This window comes from Ammospiza nelsoni, chromosome 2 (genome assembly GCF_027579445.1).
Source record: "Ammospiza nelsoni isolate bAmmNel1 chromosome 2, bAmmNel1.pri, whole genome shotgun sequence".
Taxonomy (NCBI): Eukaryota; Metazoa; Chordata; class Aves; order Passeriformes; family Passerellidae; genus Ammospiza; species Ammospiza nelsoni.
Genome location: NC_080634.1, coordinates 65872315 through 65894698, shown reverse-complemented (window position 1 = coordinate 65894698; position 22384 = coordinate 65872315). Strand labels below are relative to the sequence as shown.

The window sequence follows — 22384 nt, the reverse complement described above, 5'->3', positions numbered from 1 at the left end:
TGGTCTGGAAACTAGCCTAAATAAACTTTTTTTTTTTTTAATTCCTTGCAGTTATATTTCCAGATAGTGTTTCTCTTCATGCATTTGGATTGTACAGAGAGTACGCTATTCACACACAAAATTTCAATGAAGCAAAAGTTATACAATTTTTCTTGTTGATATATTACTTATCCAGAAAAAGAGTATTTTCATTAAAAAAAAGAATTACAGTCTTCTAGTATATTTAATGAAAAAATATTTTGTGTGACTGCATGTTATATGTTTCCACATGTTGACAAAAATAAAATTATAAGTAAAATTAATAATACATCAGGCTCTCTATTCTATTTCTTTCATTGGGAGTAGAACATTTTAGTTATTTCTACATGTTGAAATGAAAAAAAAGAAAAATTTGGCAGACTAGCAGAGCATTTAAAGATGTATGAGGGTTTTTTTCATCTGTTTGTTTTTGGTTTTTTATTCTATTGATTTATCCAGAGTTTTGAACATGATTGATTCAGTAAATTATCGGTAAATCAGGATCAAATTCTAAGCAAATATTCTATAAAAAACTGACAAAACCCAGCAAAATTTAGAGTCCATCCCTCTTTTTTGTAAATATTATAAAACTTTAGAAAAATTAAAAGGAAAGCAAACTCTTTTGATTACAAAGATGAAAAAAGGAATGACTTGCCTCCTAGACAATCCAGCTAACAGGGTTTATATGTCTGGGGCTTTGGACTGATGAGCAAATACAGAGAGAGCTCTATAGGCTTACTGTGTGGCTATGCCTAAGAAACAGCATCCCTATTATCAGAGCTGAAAGACACTTTTATTGCTTTTGTCTCAGATGCTCTTTAACTGTGTTCACAGAATAGCTTTACCAGAACTTGCAAGGATTGTGTGTGACGGTTCTTGTATCTTTTGTCTTCTATTCCATTTACTTTGCTCTGCTGTGAGCTAGTCACTAAAAGCTTGCATCGCTCCTAATTTCAATAATATGTCTACTGTGTAGATGAGGCAAAAGCCACTTCTCCCGTTGCTCCCTTCTCAGTGACCCAAGAGTAGGACGCTTGAGAAGGAAAATAATTAACAAAGTCATCAATGCTTTTTGCTGTCTCTTTGTACAAGTACCTCAAGCAGTAAAGTACTTACAGTACAAGGGAAATTGTAACTGTCTTATGTAGTAACAGTTCAGAAGTCTTTCAGAGCCAAAGACTTTTAAGTCTTCAAGACATGTTTGTCTTTTACACTTAAGCTTCCAAAACTTAAGCGGACTGTAATCAGAAGCAATATGCCATGTGAAGCACAAAACCACATGGAAATCCATTGCTGAGAAAATTCTCTCTTTGCCCAAATCAGTCAGTGGTGGAGAAGGCTGTGAAGAGAGATTGTCTGTGGGGTTCTGGTCTCAGATCCACATGCTCATGGTGCAAATTGCCATGTGGCAACACTGTGCCTGCATAACTCATTTTCCGATGGGTGTTGGGCGTCATGTTTATTATTTGTTCATATTATTTGTTTGTGGTCAAGAGATGAGGTCAGAAGGGGAACTTCAAGACAAGAAAGTGGGTTTTACAATTTTTCTGTGTAATAGAGAGTTTCCAAGAGGAAACACGATATCAAAACTAATGAGGTTAATAGAGTAGAACAGAGGATCCTTAGCCCCATGTAAAAATAGAAAGATCATATGCATTATTTTAAAACTAGAAATTGTATGTTAATAGGAACTTGACAATTAGATTTGAATGATCTTTGCCATTGTAAATGAAAGCCATTACTAGGACAGTCTCTTAGATTGCCCACTGAAAATTAAACTGTGAAAGCTTGCCATTGCACTGTTTTAGCAATATGTTTGCTCTTATGGAAGTTTTGTTTTTGAATAGGAGAATTGGCAAACTGAAGTAAAGTGATACCTTTCAATTGATAATGTTACTAGATTTTAAGATTAGGAGCTCTGTTTTTGATATTTCAGGATATGGTTTGAATAATATGGTTTGGGTTATTTAGAGTTGCAATTTACTATAACAAGTAAAACGCTGTGCAAATCCCTTGAGAGAAAGAAAATTTTATAATTAAAATACAATAGGGCAGTAGGACATAATTTTTTCTTTCTTGTCCTGACATTAGTCTGGTTAGCAATAATGTTTGCTGCAAATTTATATTTACAAGTGAACAGACCTTATTTCACTGTTTTTTACAGGGCTGATATTGAATAGTATTGACTTGTTCTTATGTCTCTCTTACAGGGACAGATTCTGGGGGTGACACTGTCTGACTTTAGTGCTGCTGTAACAGCTGATACAGCTGGGGATTAGGTTTATGATGTCTGTGAGCAGTTCTGCCTTGAGAGAAAATAAAAAGAGGAAAGGATTTACATTTGTTTTGTGATTCTTTGTTCCTATGGAAATTGAAGACACCTTTTTTTCCTATGAGATGAATTTCAACTTTTCATATCTCTTGAGAATGAATTTCAGGCACCAGGGAGAAGAAAAGAGAGCATTTCTAAGTAGGAAGAGTGCTTTCAGCCCAGATACAAAAACACATGACACCCCCCCACCGGTCTGGCTTGCTAGAGGGGTTACTAGTCTGTCATCTCTAGCGCAGTTATCTCAGTACTTCTTTTGAGTGATATAAGAAGACTCAAATTTGGGCCTGTGAGCTGCAGATAGCTTTTCCTGAGATCAAACAGAGAAAAGAATGTCTATTTTGGCTTTAAACACTGGATTGCAAATATAGGGCTGTTGTTCTTACTATTGACAAGTACTTCTTTGTACCTCCTTCTCTGCACTCTTCAAATTCCATCAACAGCCATTAGCTCCAAACAATGTAACAAGGGGTATTTTTTCTTTTTTTTTTATAAGTAGCAACTTTGAATGCTTGCCTTCTCTTTATGTCTTCTAGTATTGCTGTCAAAATATTCATATACTTGATTTTAAATAAACAAGGCCTCTACATTTCTCTAAATCAGTGTGATTTTAAAAACCTTTCTCCCAGGGAATTCTGGGTGAATGCCAATTTATCCTTACAGTAAAAAGGCATTTTCCCACTGGAGATTTGTAAGCTCTGGCTGAAATAAGGATGATTCTGACAGCAATCCTAGGGTAAAATAGGAGTCATTTAGCTGAAGCCAACTGGCATTGGTGTAAACAAGATTAAAATCATCCTTTGCATATGTGAGACTCACGCGTATCTTAGCATAAGTCCAGTTGTTACTCTAGAAATGTTTTGGAATGAATGCGTCAGTAAATATTTCAATACTGGAAAACATTTCCCTGGTACCCATCTTAAAATAGGGCATTTTAAAAGGATGTATAATGTGTCAGCAGCTATAGACATAAAGTATTACTTTCTTGATGCAGCATTTTTTTAACTAAGTTATGAGACAAATGGACCAGCTTGTGACAAAAGAGAAACACATGTTCAGTCTGAATTCTCTTATTCAGGAGGGAGGAATACCACCTCTTCCAAAAACATTGCTCTTAGTGTTATGGTTAACAGGATGCTTTACAGGAATCCCATCTTTCAATGGTGCATTGCTTCAGGGAGGTATGAAATGGGTCTCTCTGCAAATACATTAATTTGCAAGTTTTACTTTTTGTTCTTCTTGGCTTCCTCATTTAACAGTCCAGAATAGGCTTGAGTACTTATAGGGCATCCATTGCCATGGTATTAGAGAGCTATGTAATCCACAATCTCATGTGTTACCCTGTAAGGTATGGAAATTCTGTTATCTTCATTTTATAGATGAGCATAAAGACACAGAGGAACCAAATGACACTGCTGAGGTCGTGCACATTGTCTTTGATTTAAGAGATATCTTGAAAGATCTGTCTTCTGTTGCTTTAGCTGTAGAAGCTGAGGATGCCATGTATACACCTGTACTCAGCACTTTGGGTAATTTAGTGGTCAGCAGGGAGAGGTAGCAACTTCCAGGGCACAATTCATCTCATCGTAAAGTAAAACCTAGAGGAGTTCAGAAAAATCACATTGTGAAAAAGCCTGTTTAAAGAATTTAGTTGATTAGCTGAAAGATATTCTTCAATTAGAAATGCCAGTATTTCGTCACATTATTCCTTCTTCTAGTATCCTCCTTTGCTAGATGAGATTTTTCAGAACCATTTATACTGAAATATCACACCTTCTTGCTAAAAGTTTTTATCCTTAATGCTGCAAATTCTCTTTGTAAGGAATTATAAATACTTTTATCTGTCTTGTATTAGAAACAGTACACTGTGACTATAGTTTCTTAACACTTTATTGCTGCACAAGCTTCTATTGTACATCAGATACCTTGACTGTAGTCAGACATTAGGCAATTAAATACAAGACTAAAAACTTCCAATAATTTGCAAAATAAAGTCTGCTGGTTTTATTGTGGGATAATATAAGAATCTAAATGTTGAGGTGGAGTCCAATAGTGTCTTATCATAGACACTGTGTGGTGAGATTTATTCTCATGACAACACTTTCTCTTACTTCACAAAGTCATTTAATGTCTCTATTTGTTTATCAATAGTTTTCACCTTTTCGTCTGTCTGGGGTCTGGGTTTATTCTTCTAAAAGAGAAAAGCTAAAATCTCCTAGTCTTCTCTAACCTGAAACATTCCTGCCTTTTTTTTTTTTCTCTTTCTTTAATTCTTCTGATAACTTGGTTTTCACTGAAAGTACTTTCCAGTTTCATGTCAGCACACATTGCATCAGCCCTTTCCCTATAAGTCTATATTAAGGGCATTACTGAAAATATTCAGGATTAGTTCTGATATTGAATTATGTGGGATGTCTCTCCACCTCCATCTATTCCCTCTTTGAATCAACTTACAGGTTCCATTAGCCCATATTCTTTCTAAACTAAAATAATTTACTATATGGAACTTCATCACATGCTCTGCTGAAGTCCAGAGAGTCAATTTCCTTTGATTCTAAAAATGAAGTAATTTACCATGATGTTCTCACATTATCTAACATTGTTAAAATATTTGTGTCAGAGTTCCCCATTTATCAGTTGTCATGGTGTTATACTTTTCTTTTTTGTTCTGTTTTATTCTTTCAGAAACTTGTGCCTGCTTTTCTCCCCTCCAAGTTTCAGTATATATTTAGGAGACTCCAGATAGGTAGCGCTTATTCTGTACATCATTTATTTATGAAATGTGTTGGTGTTGAATGTGGATTTTCCCTCCGATTTATTTTGCCCATTTGTCTGTAGTAAATGCCTCCCATTTGCTACAGCAGGTGCCAGACAAAAGTACAGAAAGCACAGACAAGGAAACTTAGATGATATGCAACAGACTTTAAGCAACTGCTTCTAGTTGGTGCTGTGCCTGCTGCAGCCCGTGCTGAGCGGGACATTTGTGCAAAGAAGTGTTGCAGTCTTGCTTAATCAGCCTTGTCAACAAGGAGATCTCACTAACTCCATCTTTTAGCTGTAAAATAGTAGGACTCCAGAGGTTTGCTAAGACAAAAACTAAGCAAAGAGACACAGAGAATACATTGTCAATGCACAACATTTAGAACAAAGAATGCTTTTAATGCTAGTGCCTTCCAGGAAAGGCAGGTGCAAGACAGCACTGGACAATTTACCAAGAGGTTTATGTCATTCCCATGCTCTTTGACAACACGGGTATAGAAATTGACAGAGCATAAAGTTACTTTGAAAGTCAGGCTAGTGAGAAGTTGCAAAGTGATTACCTGAGACTGTGAAATAGATTAATTAACAAAGAAAAAATGCAGTGCTTAATAAAAAGTTCCATATTCAAGGTGTCTGCCAGGTGCGTTTTGCTTTCAGTGCTATTTTTCTCCCCACAGCAGGGAACAAAATTTTCCATTATAATCAGGAATACTGCTAGCACTTAACGCCTGAATGGGGGACCAAAGACAAATTACAATGTAATCAATCTTTTCAAACTTTTGTGAAGGGTTTCTCCTCTCACCTTGCACTCAAAAATGCTGTTATCATTAGTGGAAGTTTCAGTTGTTCCTTTTTCAGTTTTGTTGACCTGGCCCACTGTTCTACAGCTAAAGCTTTGGCCCCTTAATACTTCAAAAATCCATACTGCTATGGTGAGTGATATCTGAAATACTCTAAAAGTGAAATTCAGAAATGAAATTCCATTCTATTTTTTGTGTCACCATGCAGGAAAGAAAAAAAAAGAAAAAAAAAGCCTCACCATGTGCTTTGAGAATGATCTGAAAGCCTTGGTAGAATAGGGGCTCTGTCCAGATCGAATCCACTCACAAGTGACAGAGCTTAAAGTAAAAAATCTCAGGTTTTTGATGCAGCAATTAGTTTTAAGGAAATAATTAACTGTTTAAGGAACATTTCCTAATCTGGGTATACGCATTAAAAGATCAAAATGATGAAGTGTTACGGCAAAGCCAAAGGTGAGACATAGCTCCAGATTCAAATGCTAAATCTAGCTATCTACAATGAAGCTGTGTAAATAATGGGTGCTACAACTTCTCATTGTTTTAAGGGAGTTTTAATCAAAGGAGTATAATTGCAAGAGCTTTTCAGATTCATTTCTGTACATTAAGTTTGGTGATTTACTAATTTTTATGGACTAGACCAATGAAAAGATCAACAGGATATCTGTTAATCAAAAGGAGGAATTAGAAAATACATGTACCTGTGATTTCCATGTAGGTATATGCATCACAAACATTTAAAATTTTATTTCAGTCTTATCTTTGTCTTCTCAGTAACAACCACCTTGATCCATTAAGCAGCAAATATGCAAGACATTTTCTCATAATTGGTTCAGATCACAGGACCACATCACATCAAGGCTAGAAGAAATATTCAAGAGTCCAGCCATCAAACTGGCACTACCATAATCCCCTCTAAACCATATCCCCAAATGTCACATCCAGATGCTTCTTGAACACTTCCAGATGAATGTTTCTAAAGCTGAACCACAGGTTGGAATTAATCCAACCTTACCTAGCATTCTGTCCTTAATAACTTTAAGTTTTATACCTAAATTAATTATAAGAAGATGCTCCATCACTCATTTAAAGTGAAATCTCTTAACTACATTCAGTGATATAAATTTATAGGAGAAGGATTTGTCATCCAGGCATCTGAGAAGATGGTGAGAGGAATGGTTTTTTCTTGAAAAAAAATACAGGAATAGAGATGAGAACTGAGTTGAAAACATGTACAAAAAGACAGTAAGCACAACTATAAAGGGACAGCTTGGAATAAAAGTAGAATCCTGATCTGGGGAACTTGTAAAGGAAGAATTGGTATGGTATGTAGGTAAGCTAAATGCTAAAGAAATGGCTTGCAGATCACAAGGGAATTAATCTGTTTCCTTTAGTGCATCCTTTCCTAAATCAGGCCTACCTGTAAAATTCATTTTGTGTTCTGTAGTGACAGAAGACCAAGTTTTACACACAATGAAGACAGTAGCAAAACTCCAACCTATTTCAAGTGGGAGGATGTATGTGACCAATGACTGTGTGGGAAAACAGCTCCCTGTGTCTGCTGTCTCACTAAATACATTGACCTGAAATACATCTTTTTGTCTATCAGTAAAGAATTCTGGTATCTCAGCTCATCATGATTTTAAGCATTTGACATTGCTTTAAAAAAACTTGCTGCCTCCAAAGTTGCCATTAAATAATTCACTTGATACAAGGGTAATAATCATCTTAAAATTAACTGTTATTTCCCTCATGAATACAGTTTTATAATAGTTTCTCTTCCACAGCTAAATTGTTGGCACAAAGCCATGCATTATTTGCAGGTGTTTACAGGGAAAGACAGGGTGTCCTAACCAAGTGTCAGTGATCCTTTTCAGCGTTCTTGGTCTGAAATCAGCCATTGAACCCGAGCACAGGACAAAGTCATTAACAGAACAATAATTCTTAGGTGTTTTGACAAGACATTCTATGAACAGTAATTAACATCTGCACTGCCATTCCTGTAAGGGAGGTGAATGGAAATTTTAAGTGAGCTAAATCTAGTGACTGCTTTTCCCATTTTGGTAAATCAGCTTTTTGTTTGTTTTTTTGGGTTTTTTTATAATACAAGAAGAAAAATATATTATTTCTCTCAGGTTGCTTCATATGTTTTTATTTCTACAAGTTCAATAAACACAAATGTGTTCATACTACCCATTATTTTCAGAAGCTTGAAACTGATAAGCCTATATTATACATCATTAATTTTGAGTCCAAGATTATATCACACGTTTATTTTTTTTTTTCTTAATTTATTGTTACCCTGTGGAAAATAAAACCAGTTTACTTTTACATCTAAAACTGGAACCAAGAAAACAGATGCAGTGTATCGCCAAGTATTCACAACTCTCATGTCATAGAAATTGTCAGATTCTTATGTGACTGGAGAAGAAATATCTCTTTCTAGCCACATTTTATAGCAACAAAATTAATTCTCTGGAAGTAAGCAATCCTTCCATTTTGTCTTTGGGTATTATAAAAACCCAGTGGTTTGAGGAAATCAAACTAACTGTTTTTCTTGGCTTGTTCCTTCCCAAAATTTTCTTTGCATATGAACCCATGATTTTTTTAATGCTTGAGAAACCAGAATGTGTACAGACATAAAGGAGAATATAAAGAGCTTGTAGCTTGTTGTGTGTGTAAATATTCATGGTCTATGCTCATAGTAAGAATTTTTCTTCAAACATCTTGCTTAATCCATTTTAACCTATTCAAAAATAAAAATAAATTATAATATTCTCTTTAAAAAGTCCAGGTATCTGAAGATGACATCCAGGATATTCCTTTAAATGTGTTAGTTTAGACCTACTCTATGTGCCTTTTATGCACTCATTTCAGACAAGCCTTTTATGTTGTACTTAGATTTGAATGCAATTTAAAGTAGCCTCCTTTATTTATTCATGCTATTTTTGAATAAATAAAATATAATAAAAAAAGAGGTGTTACATGTTTAGAAGGGTTCGTTTGCTGAGATATTTCATCAAATAGGAAGAAGACAAAATAAGGTTATCAAAAAATAACGTTTCCTCCGTTAAATGTGGATTCATAATTCATGTGAAATATTATTTGAATTCTTCTTCAGAATCACAAAGATAATTTTTTCTGCAGTCTTCTACGTGAGATTTGGAAGCTTGGAAGTATAGCTCTTTCTAAACATCCAAACTGGATTGTATGACTAACCAAAAGTATTTGCTGCATACAGATGTTGCTTCCATATTAATTTGCAGTACATTGAATGTAATGACTAAATGCAGCACAGGTTAATTTTCAAGCATGGTTTAATAAAATGTGAGTGTTTTGACTCAGGAACATTTGTTTAATGGGAGTTTTACTGTAAACTATATGAGCTCATTAAGAGACTTATGGATATCTCTTCTGAAAAATGATGTAAATGAACATAGTTTTTAAAGAAATAGAAGGAATTGTAGCATGGGTATAGCTCAGGCATAATAAAAGAAAGCACTTTCTAGTATTCTCTGTGTAATATGCCTGCAGTTCTGACAACTCAGCTGGCGCTGAGCTGAATTTTACAAAATTATCTCAATGAGATGCTGTTATACAAACAGAATTAGGAAATGGTGCTTTTGTCTCTGGATTAGTTTAATGACATCTCTGACATCTGTGTCCTGTGATATTTATCAAGGACATATTTTTGTGTAGAATGGAAGACAAAATCAACAATATAATCAAGCTTACTATTTAAGCTTAATTTATTATTATTTAAGCACTTTTTCCTGTCACATTTTTCAATTAGTCGGAGTCAAGGGGCTTAAGTTAGGGGGACAAGTATCCAGATTTAGGTCCAAATTCTGCTAAGAGAAATGTACTTCAAATTTTCAAATCAGTTAAACTACTTATTTACATAATAACATGTACACATAAGGCATCTGCCACAAATTTGCAACAAATTCAGTTTAAGCTAAATCTGACTTTGGTCTGATTTGTACTGAAGGAAAATACAAAAACACACATGTGGCAAGAAGCATACTTTAGAAATAGGGATTCATTAAAAGATGCATTTCAACCTAAATTGAATGTTTATTGAGATATTTGTAATTAACTAAATTACAGAATGAATTTATACTTTTATGCAAAAATAGTCTTAATTATATTTCTTAATTGACAGTGTGTTTTAAACACCATAGCATAAATGCTCATTTTCATTGTCCTTAGATGAGCTGCTTTCTTGAGTATAACAATCTTGTAGCTTTTTGATATTGTCTGATTTTCCCCCTTGAATTCCTTGGAGGTAATCACTTTTTCTCTTCCCTTCCCGTCCCTTCCCTTCCCTTCCCTTCCCTTCCCTTCCCTTCCCTTCCCTTCCCTTCCCTTCCCTTCCCTTCCCTTCCCTTCCCTTCCCTTCCCTCAAATTAATGTTTAAATGAAAATGTTTATTTTGACACTTTCTGCTTTACAGAGGTCAATCTAATGCTAGGAATATAATACTTAGGAAATAAGTCCCAGCTGTCATACACAGATTCCTTATTTATCAATGGACAGAAATACATATAAAAGATAAAATAAAAAATATATAGATATACAAATAAAAAAATCATATATAATTTAGCAGAACAATTCATCATATATATATGTAGATGATGATGATTATGAATTTTGCCTTTATTCAGTTATTGCTCAATAAAGTCAATATCCTTTTTTTAATATATCCCAGGTTACCATGCCCGTGCTCCGGGAGCCAGGACATGTATTTATCACAAGTCAGAAAGTCAGGATTTTACTGTAAGTTAGAAAATTATCAGGAAAACAAATTATTTTAGCCTTTTTTAACAATCATAAAAAATGAAATTAAATTCAACCTGAATGTTTTTTTTTTTTTCCTGCTGTAAATGAGTTAATGGCCAGGCATCTAAAAACAGCACAACACTGTGCAGAGTAGGAATAACTATTGTTCAGCTCAGTTTCACAACATTCTGCCAATTCTTATTTTGACTACCTTTTTCCACATTGAATCCTACCTCTTCTCAAAGAGAATTTATAGAAATTACTAACCAAAATTTGATTTTATGTTAAACAGTTGACTGAATGTTCCAAATAGAGACTTCAGTTTTTTTAGACTGACAGCAGGTTCATGTTTGGGGCATATTAATAGATCAGAAAATGTGACCATGTCAAAAGTGGTGCTGTCTCAGCATGTTGCCTGTAAATCAATTCAACAAAATATTTTGATCAAGTATCATAAATATTTAGGTGTGTGAGAAAAAAGATTGTAAATTATTGTGACCATGGGATGCTTTATGAATATTTTATTATCACCATCCATCATCACCTTTTGGGAACAAAGACTTTTTTTAGGCAGCAAAATGAAGAGCTACATAATGAAAAAGATAAATGCTGAAAATAATATTATTCCAAATATTTGAACACTGGTCTCATTAAGTGATACAATCAAATTTAAAAGGTTCATTTGAATCCTCTGAGGAGTTCTTATGCATTAGATTGTCCTGCTAAAATTAAATGTATGGCAGGAAAAAACTGCCAATTTTGAGGAAATAAAATTAGATGAGATAGCATTCTTCAGAGGAGTAGCTTGAGCAGACGAAAAGATGGATGAGTTCCATGCGATACTGAAGATGGTTGCAAATTTATAAAGATATGCTGTCTGCTCTTTGTGTGCCATAAAGTCTGTCTAAATAACAATATCCTCTCAGGGAGAGAATCTGCTGTTCTGGCTGCCCATGTATTATTGAATTTGGACTATCTCCATTTGCAAATGTTGACTTTTCATCTGTGCCCAAAGAATGAAATCTGTATGAGAGTTGGGTAAAGCTTTTAATCTTTATTTATTTGTTAACAAACGGGTTTTCTTTTGCCAAATACTGTTTGCATTTCTTTTCTCCTTCTCTTCCTGCAAGGTGACTGTCTGCATCCACAATGTGACACTTCAGCTAAGAATACAAATTGCAGTCATTTGTGTGTCTTTGTTTGTTTGTTTATTCACTTGTTTGTTTGTTTTTAATGACAGAATGTATTAAGTCAGAATAAAAATCCCAGATATTATTTTGTGTCTTCTGTATTTCTAAAGGGTATGCTAGAATTGGCTTCATTTGTCAGTGAAACCTTATACAAAATGCAGCTTTATGTTAATGGTTGCTGATACGTAGATTTTTAAGACCAGAAAGAACCACTAGATTATCTAGTGAACACACTTTTTACTTCTTTTTTTTAAAACAATAAATTGTAAAGTTTCACCCAGTTAAGTTAAAAAAAAAGTATTGGCATAAAGATCCGAATATAGGCAATATGCAACACATGATAAGTAATGGAGATGGACCAGTGAAGAATCATTCAGGTTTGAGCTTTCAGTTGCAGCTCAGCACTCCAGACCATGGCACTTTGTGACACCTCCTGTGGCATCTTCCCACACCTTTGTTGCAAGGAACGTGACCTTGTGATTTCAGATTGTTGCAACTTGCCTGCAGAATGGTCACAGGCTTCATGCTGGTTCACATGTCTGTTTGTTGTTAAAGACTAGGCAGCACTAAGAAAATTGGCCCCTAGTATCTTACAGGCTTAGCAGACACAGGAATTATATGTGTACTTTCTGACCATGCACACATGGAGATGCAGAGAGGTTTATATACATGCATATCAATGCAGAAATAGTAGAAGGAAATAGGAGCAGAAAGTAGGGTCAGGTAAAAACAGCATCCTTACAGTAGAGCCACTACTGATGGAGGTGTACCTTCTGAGTAGTAATGGTATTGAATTTTTAGTAAATACATCAGAAAAAAAAAAATATAACAAAGTAACTGCTGTTCATTATAAATTTTATGATAGAGAAGCTGTAGGGGAAAGGAACTTGAGATAAATGCAGAGTACTTTCTTAACTTCTACTTTGTTCATTTTCTTAGCTCTGAAAAGATATAGACTTCAGTCATCACACAATTGGTTAGAAAAAAATTTCGAGCAGTTGAATATTGTTGCCTTCAAAATTTAGCTGCCCAAGGAATCAAAGTCATGCAGAGTTTTTGTACAGAGTCATGTAAATGATATAGAACCCATCTGGATCACTTAAATATTTCACAGAATAACGTAGAAAATCTTACTGTGTGAGGTTTTCCCGCCTTTTCAGAAAATACTTTTGTTCCTGCTTTTCTGTATCCTGGGCAGTCCCTCCCACACACCCCTTCTTCCCCTGCTTCCTGCCCCTCCTCTCATTGCGCTAATTAAGGATTTTCACAGCTAATCTCTGCTAAGTAATGCAGATATAAGCTAACCTTACAGTGTTATTTATTTCAGCCTTGATGAAAGAGAAGTTTCAGCCAAGACAGGGAGCAGAGAGTAGCAGGGGTTTCTTGATGTGTACCTTAGTACAGAGGATGGAACACCAGGAAAGCAAGAGAGAAGCAGCAGGGTAGAAGGTGGTACTGATAAGTCTACCAAAACTGGTAGCAGTGATAGGAGGAATCCAGGGACCTATGAACAAGGTAATTTGAGGATGGAATGTGAATTGACTGTGCCAGATAGAATGACCATGGAATAAGTCACTAAAAATATATATTTTTAATAGACACTGAGTATTTCTTTTAATTAATAATGCCGAGGAAGCACACCCTACACAGCATGTGTGTGATTTTGTAGTCTTGGATTATTTTTTTAGCAGACTAGAAATAAAGAACAGTCTTCCCCACTTATTTGTTTGATACTTAAGAGCAAAATAAAAGGCAAAAGAATCTTCATAATTATAAACTTTTTTCCAGTTTTTATATTTAATATATGATTAGTTGTAAAACCTCTATGAAATGGAATAATGTCATTTCAGTTCCATGAATATTCCATATGTGGGGAAGGCTGTAAAATCAGAGAAGGTCATTTAGTAAAGTAGCCCATGAAAGCTCAAAAAAAACCCCAAAACAACCCTTTCTGTATTTGGGGATAAACAGAGCTGAAAACGTTGCTGTTGTTTTCTTTTACATTTTAAGATGCAGTATGAAAAGTTAAATAAATATGATTTTCTGAAACACAACTGTGGCCGTGTTCAAATCCACTGTACTTCATGTTAGCACCCTCGGGCAAAGAGTACCTATTCATTTTGCTTGAGACCAAAAAGTCTCACTAAGTAGAAATAATCTTGTGGCCTCAACTCTTTCAGAAATAAGGAATTAATTCTCTGGCTGTAAGCAAGAGAGTTTTAAAGAAGCAGGTTGAAAAGCAGCTGGTCATCACACCAGAAGCTAGTTGCTAATTGCAGCAGTAAGTTAATCAATGAAATAGCTGTTTAGCTTCTGGGTATAATAAAAAGAGATAAAAGACCACACAGAAATTCCAGCATTAGGGTATGACCAGCTCTTGAGTGGCATACATTATTTCCCCTCTTACACCTGTCTGCTTTTGAGTAGGCAAGTCATGCATCTGCTTGACAGCTATTAACAGAATAAAATAACAACAAAAAAGCATTTTTGGGTCAGATCTGATATAAATATTTACAAAGACAATTTAAGGGAGTGTTTGTTATGCACTTTTGTGTTTGCTTTCAAAACATTTAACTCCAGAGACAGATGGCTTGTACAGTTTTATCAGCACTTGTGTCATTATATATTCAAGCAGCCAAGACTGATAACCAGCCGCACGGATTATGGATTGTTCAGAGAACAAATACTTTGAAAAAAAACTCCTACATATATCAATAAAGTACTTCAGCATGGAAAAGCTTGATATAGAAATTGCAGTGACATTCTTGTGAAGAGAAAGGAAACAAATTAATGCACTTATAAAATTAAAGCAGCAGGAACAGGTTTTTAAGTGGTGTCATTGTATGTGGTAATGAAACAACTTTAGAAAATTGGGTGAAAACTATTGTTCAGCTGTGGTGGAGGAGAAAGATAATTACCATTAAGGCAACATTATGGCTTTCTCAATACATAGCAGCCAACTCTTCAGTCACACTATCCCCAGAAAATCTCTCTCTTATCATATTGCTTATGATCATTACACTTTATGTTGCTAAATAGCAACCTGAATGATAAAGAGTCTTAGAAAAGAACAAATTTTTTGATTGAAAATATAATAAAACAGAAACTCAAAAACCTAATTGTAAAAACAATCTTCTTTTTTTATTTTTTTTTTTTAAGGTGAGATCCTTTCTTTTTTCCTTTTCATCTTTTTCTTTTATCTCACAGTAGAAAATTTGTAGAATACCCTAAATCATGATTGTCACCATTATTAGCAACAATATTTACCAAGCAATTTTGGTTTATCTAAAGGCCTTAACTGGAGATAGCTATGGCAGGCACCACACATGTTATGAATGAAGCTGCCTTTTTCCTCAATAAGTAAACATGACCATTCCCTTTAGTAGCTTAAGAGTAAAATTATTCTAACAATTCGCATTTCTAAAAAAAATCACTTTGTGGATTTCTTTTTCTCTTGTGATGGCTCAAACCAAAAGTGAATAAAAATGTAATTCTTAGTTATATATTAGATGTAGCCTTGAAAGGCATTTTTTAACTTAAACCTCACAATATTTTAGTAAGGCAAGTAAATATTCCCTGCATTTTACAGATTGGAAGGCATGAGACAGAGGACTGGATAATATGCATACATCTTTCAGTAGGAGTCTGAACCTCTTTTCAATTCTGGGCATTCTTACATACAGGCATATGTAGAGGTGTGTGCAGACTGTAACATAGCTCCCAGCTGTTTGAACAGTTATACAGCTAAAAGAAGTGTCCTTCAGGTGTTCCCTGAGATTCCCAATCCTCTCCCAAAAGGAGAGTGTCTCAGTCTGTCTACAGCTGTCACTTGGTGTGACCAACATCCATATCAAAATTGTAATTGGCTGCTATAAGGACTGCATGGTCTTGCCTTTGATTGACATCTCTGCACAGGGAAGGTTGATCGGGGGAAGACTCTCACACAACAATTAATTTTCCAGGTCTAAGTTGGACAGTGGTATTTTGTTAAACTGAAAAGCACCCAAGGAACAATTCTTGCACTGGCAATCATCTCAGCATTGTTTCCCCATTCCTGTCTGCTGCTCACAGTAGCTGCAGATATCTGAATATTCCTGTGCTCTCCAGAAAGTCTGTCAGCTTAGAGATGGCTAAAGCAAAGGATGCTTAAAATTCATTCCAAGTTGAACAGCATTAACTGCCTACGACTGTTACTACAGAAAGCAAAATACATGAAGTAAATCTTCCAAAGAGTTTGTCATGTAGCTTATAGGGCCTCATGTACATTTATTCTTAACTAAAATCAGCTGATTGGTCATTTAAATTTTAAATGGAAATGATAGTCTTATCTCAAAATTTATTTAACTAAACAGAAAAAGTAACATATCTCCTGCAGAACTATCATACTGAAGGCTCTCCTGTTATTCTTTTGTTCCACTGCATATTGGAAGCGCAGAGTAGATGCACCATCCTTCTTGAAAAGTGTAATTCTGTGGCAAAATGTTTTCTTTCTATTTTGAAAGTTTTAATGTCTGCAAAACTTTTTTTTTTCTTTCTTGTTCAATAAAATAGTAGTTTACTGGGAGAGTAGACAGATTGAAAATAGTTCTGCCACTTCTCACCTTTTTTTCTCTGAAATGGGAAAAAAACTAAAACTGAACTTTAGTTGGCAGCTAAAAAAAATTAGAAGTCAGCTTTTAACATGTGGATTAATTTTTGGAAAAGTGAACAATGTACTGTGAGTCCTTTCTTTACTTATAATTGTTTTGGTTTGGATTTATTTCTCTCTAAGTGCCTGCCTCAGTTTGGTTAGAACTTCATAATACAGGATCACAAGAGTTTTATAGGAAAAAAAAGAAAAAAAAAAATCTCTCTTTCAGGTCTCATTTTAGAATTGTGGTTCATGGTTCTCATTGAAATCTCTGCTTAGATCCTACTTTACAGTTGCTTTTTTCTTTTTTCTTAATGATTTTGGTTTAATTATATCACCTTGTATTGATCTAAATGGAAGAAAGCATTGATTCTATACATTTTTCATGTTCTAGTTTTCAGAAATAGGACACATACTTATGTGGGAAATTCAGTAGCAACTTTTATTATTGCTTACTTTATTATAGCTTATTATATTCTGTCACATCAACAGAGGACCCCATATTCTCTAGTTATTCAAAAAGAGTTTTTGCTCAGAGATAAGAAGGTTAGCTAATTACTAATATAACATGTGGAAATATGCCTGATGTTTTCTTTTTTTATATCTGTGTTTAAAAGCAGTTGGAAATGAATAGGAGTTTCCATTAAATTAATTGATTTAATTTCAGTGTTCAGAAAAAGATGTTAGTAAGCGTAATTTATTGTATATGCATGGAGTACAAGAGAACAAAAATATTCTTTGGCATTTTAACAGAGAAATCTTTGTTAGACTGTCTTCACTTATCATTGTGAGTTTCAATTACATTATTATTAAGATGCTCTTTTTTTTTCCTGACACATTGCTGACATTTTTCTTCTGATTAGTAACTTTGCTATTCATGCCTACTTGCTAATGTTCTTTCTCAAAAATCAATCTATAATTTCCTTCCTGTCACTGGGCTGGTTAATCAAGGAAATATGTCTCCTTAACTATTCAAATGTTTTCACTGCTAGCCCATTGATTTAGTCTGAAGTGAAGAAAAGACATCTCAAAATTCTTGCTCAAAACTAAACACAGCAATGACTTCTGGCAAAGAATATCCCAGACACTGAGAAATATCTAACAAAAATAGACAAAGTGATTTTTCTGCCTTTTTCCTGGCTTGACCATCCTTATACAACCAGCCTGAGCCGATGAGCAAATTAAGTAATTTAAAAATGCAGTAAGACTGAGAGGAATTTAGTGTTGCTGAAGGCATGGGTGACCCGTCTGCTTGATTGCGAGAGGCCTGCAGCTGGCCTGCTGTGTCCTCAACAGTGTGTGAAAAGTTATGTAGATATTTAATATGCATAGTACTTCAACAACCTTCATTTCTGTCTCCTGTGGTCTTATATTTCTAGCTTACAAAGAATTATGAGAACATTTCTTTTTAAAGTGCCAGATTTACATAAGAATTTTTTTTTCCCCTTGACTTTTATGATTGTATCTGTGTAGCATCTGAGATGTGTTGAATGGTCAGAAAAGTTACAGATTTTGTTCTCTCTCCCAACGCAATGTTTTGAATTGCTTACTGGTTTCATAGTCAATCAAGAAAATTTAACTTGCCTCGTACTTGTTGAGACTATACATTGGAGTGCGCATCCACTGGGTAGATACCTAGAACTGTGCCTCAAGCTGTGTTTGTAAAGCAGTAAATATTAGAATAATCCTGTGTACAGCACATTCCTTTGGGAAATCCTGTTTTTGGAGAGTGCAGATGTTTCTCAGTTTGCGGTAGGCTGTTAATTCACCAAGGTTCTTCAGGAGTAAATTGAATTGAAAGCAGAACAGAATACATCCAAATAACAGGCCCTAAAAAGCATTAATTCTCACTCAGAATCTGTAAGGGTAGGTTTACTTCCTTGGACGTTTTCACTTACCTAGCTCTATATTTTTGATATGACTTAGAATAAAGGAGTTAAGTTTATCCGTAGTAGGATCCGAGATCAGTAGCATAGGGATAATTGAACTGATTCTCCACTTCTGGAAACTAGGCAGGTACCATATACAGGGAGTATACGCCCTACAAAGCAACTAATCTCTAACAGAATGAAAATGTATGTAGAATTTACCAGCATAATATTTGGTTGTGGGATCATTGTTAGTTTTCTCCTGAGGTATATGTATATTTGTTTATATATGTTTATATTTGTTTCATGACAAATATCAAAATCTAATATTATGTCTTTTTTTTCCCCCTTTCTCCCCTTTTTTCTTTTTCTGTTTGTCTTCTACAGATGGGCCTCTTGGTCCACGAGGATTAGCTGAAGCTACAGAGATGTGTACTCAAGAATGCCTGGTTTTGGGTCACTCAGACAACTGTTGGATGCCTCCTAGCTTAGGCCCATACCAACAGCCAAAGTCTCCTCTCTCCACCTTTGCACCTCAGAAGGAATGGGTTAAGAAGGACAAACTAGTTAATGGGCACACATTGACCAGGACCTGGAAAGAAGATAGCAACAGAAACCAGTTCAATGATCGAAAGCAGTATGGTTCCAGTGAGGGCCATTTCAACACTGGCAACCACATCACTGACATTCCTTTGGCCAACTTGAAGTCTTATAAACCGGCCCCAGGATCTGTGGAGAGTCCAAAGGAGCACCAGCTATAAGAAATGGTTACTTTGGACCAATGACTTTAGCTTACTTAGACTTGCTAATACTATGTGTGTGTCAGAGCTTTATGTACTGGGTAGACCTCTAGAACTATGCTTCACCTAGCAGAGATATGCATATCTTTATGTTAGCACCGTAGAAGGTATGATGTCCTGCAACATGAAAGAGTGTTTCTACTAGTTGTGTGGTTTTGTTAAATAGACATGATTAAAGTCTGCAGAGATCTCTCCAGTTTGAAAATATACTTTTTTGTTTCTTTGGTTTTTGACCCTGGACTGCTGCTATGAACAAAAGAAGATGCATTTGGAGAGTGAGAGAGTGAGAAAGCTCAGTGGATTGCAAAGATTGAAAAGCATATCCAGTTAGAAAATTGTGCTTTTGTTGTCACTGATCTATGCTGGGACTGTTATACTTGAGATCATATTGCAAACAATTGAAGCTGTAAACATTAAACCTATTGTGCTATTAACAATGTTAGTGGACACTTGTAAGTCAATCAGCGTTCAAATACTTGTAAATAGCAACAATTATTACTTACGATTTTTGTGTACTTATAATGTTCACTTGAAAAGATACTGTAGCATATTTCTGTGTTTCACAGTTGCTTTTTAATTTCTTTCATTTGCTTTCTTGTTTTGCTTTTATTTTCAGTGATGGTGTTTCTGTGTTAGTAGTCTGTCTGACACACAATGTTCCAAGAAACTCAAGCCACTTGCATTAAAAGTGAAAAAAAGTGATGGGGTAGGAAGAAAGGTTGTTTGTAGAAAAGGAAAAAACCCTTTTTTCTATGTAGTAGCAAATGATGCCAGCATTCAGTTAGAATTTCTTATTTTTTTCCAATTTTTTTTAATATTAAGAAATGAAAGGACTGGTGTAAGGGCTTAAAAACTTAGCAATTTTTTGTTTAATTTCCATTCTGTTTCATAAAACAGGGAAATTGCAAAACAGAAGAATATTTAAATGTGTGGTGGTGAGCAAGGGAGAAGGCTATTTGTTTGGGATCCTCGAGCAAATTACTTATAGTCCATTATTTAATGAGTGGTAGCTGATGTTGATCCCAGCTGAAATACATGGGGGAAATTCTGCAGGAGCAAAATACAATAATAATGTTTTTCCAGTTGGGCAGGTGTGTGTCTATATCTAAGACAGTTTGTATTGCTGAAACAGCAGCATTTGTGTTGATCTTCATCTGCGTTAACGTTGTAGTAACACGAGTGTTTTTAGACCATAGCCACAGAATATTTAATGTGTTGTGCCTTCATGATGTAACAGAGCATTCTCCTGGTAGGCTAGTTGGGGGAACTAAAGGGTTAAAATCTCTAATTATTGCTGTTTAGCTGTTTGTTATCATAGTTGGTCAATGCCTGGCAGGTACCAGTATCATGTCACCTCAGTCAAAATCAGCAGAGTGACTCCTAATGTTAGTAAGATCTAAGTTGCACGCAAAGCAAATCCAAATTCAAAACATTTTTTAATGGTTTTTGTTAAGGCATGAAAGATGATTTACACAAATAAATAGCATGCAAAAAAGTCCTTACAGAAAAAAAGCAAGTTACTTATGCCACAGTGAAACATCAGTCTTAAAGTAACAAATTTAGCTAATCTGAAGGTGATGTTATTTTTAACAAAAAAACAGAATCTTTTTGTTTCTTTCTTTATTCTTTTGTATATAGCAGTTCGCTTTTATTTTTTCCTCCACAGTAAAAAAGGCTTAAAAATGGGTTAGGGGTGCATTGCTTATTGCAGTACTTATGTCAGTTTGTGAGGGGTGTTTGATGACTTTGACAGAATAAATATCTAACCAGTTATCCTTGTTACTGCTTTGCCAGTTCAACATTATTTAGTTATTCAGCTTTTGCAATAAATGTTCTGAATTTCTGATTGTGTTGTGTTAGTTCTTGGGCAGATTAAAAGGGACTTTATTCCTGTTAATTTCTCTTTCCTTCTGTTATTTTTGGTTGATTTGTTTATTTGCTTCATTCTGAATTTCTGAGTTATTTTTTGAAGCATACCATGGTCCATTAAGTTCATATCTATCTATATGTGTAGGACTGGAGTATACAGCAAATGATAAAACCTGAGGGCTATATTCTGGCATTCCTGTGTAAGTAGGCACTTATTAAAAATTAGTTATTTGACTTGAGTAAAGTTTTATTTACTCAGTTCAAGGATGACAGAATCTGGCCCACATTTGTTAGGCCTATATGGACATGGGGAATTAGCATCCTTGCATGAATCTCTGTAAAAGTACAGGAGTAGCATATAGGAAATACAGCACTTGCCACACTTTGATCTTTCTTTTGAGAGTAGAATTAAGTCATATCAAAATACAGTAAATTCTTTCCTACAAGGAAAATTTGAGTAGTTGAATAATAATTTTTGTTGCAGCACAGGTAAAAAAAACAAAACAAAAGAAAATGCTGAACAACCTTGAAAAATATATATCAATAAGAGTAGCTATTTTTGAACATGCTGAGTTTCAAAGCAGAGATGCACTGAGTTCTATATTAAAACCAGAAATACAACAATTATTTGAAAACTCAAATAGCCCCAACCAGTTTAAATTACAAATGCCTTTTTAAACAGAATATATTTGAAAATATTTCTATCATGTGCAGAAAATAAAATAAGTGATTGTTGCTGCAAAAAGAGAACTATAGTCTGTTCCAACCTTCAATACTTTGTCCTATTATCAACCTGTGCAGGAGAAGCTAAAACAAATTGGTTTCAATTGCTAGGCAGGTGAAAATTTTCTTATCTAATTTTCCCAAAATCTGTGCCATTTTAGAATTTTAAGACCTTACCCAGCTTTGAAAAGGTTATTAAATAAAAAAGATGGGAGATGTAGAGAAAGAAAGAAAAAAGAGAGCAAGAGAGAAAGAGACAGGAGGGAGGGAAGGAAGGAAGGAAGGAAGGAAGGAAGGAAGGAAGGAAGGAAGGAAGGAAGGAAGGAAGGAAGGAAGGAAGGAAGGAAGGAAGGAAGGAAGGAAGGAAGGAAGGAAGGAAGGAAGGAAGGAAGGAAGGAAGGAAGGAAGGAAGGAAGGAAGGAAGGAAGGAAGGAAGGAAGGAAGGAAGGAAGGAAGGAAGGAAGGAAGGAAGGAAGGAAGGAAGGAAGGAAGGAAGGAAATATCTGCAGTACTGAGAACTGCATCTTAATTCCATTTAAGCTAAATTAATGTTTCCCCGATGTTTCCACAGAATTTAAATTTGACTCTAAACATGTATTTAGTAAGTGCCATTGATTC

General features: G+C 34.9%; 1 protein-coding gene across 2 annotated transcripts in view; it reads left to right on the top strand.

Moving 5' to 3' along the window:
- PCDH9 (protocadherin 9) overlaps positions 1-22058 on the top strand; it is a 672648-nt gene extending 650590 nt beyond the window's left edge. For both annotated transcript variants that reach the window (XM_059493279.1, XM_059493278.1), the window contains exon 4: positions 18762-22058. In XM_059493279.1, coding sequence (XP_059349262.1) covers positions 18762-19135 — 374 coding nt within the window. In that variant the 3' untranslated portion in view covers positions 19136-22058. The remainder of the gene's footprint in view (positions 1-18761) is intronic.
- The last annotated feature ends 326 nt before the right edge of the window (positions 22059-22384 follow it).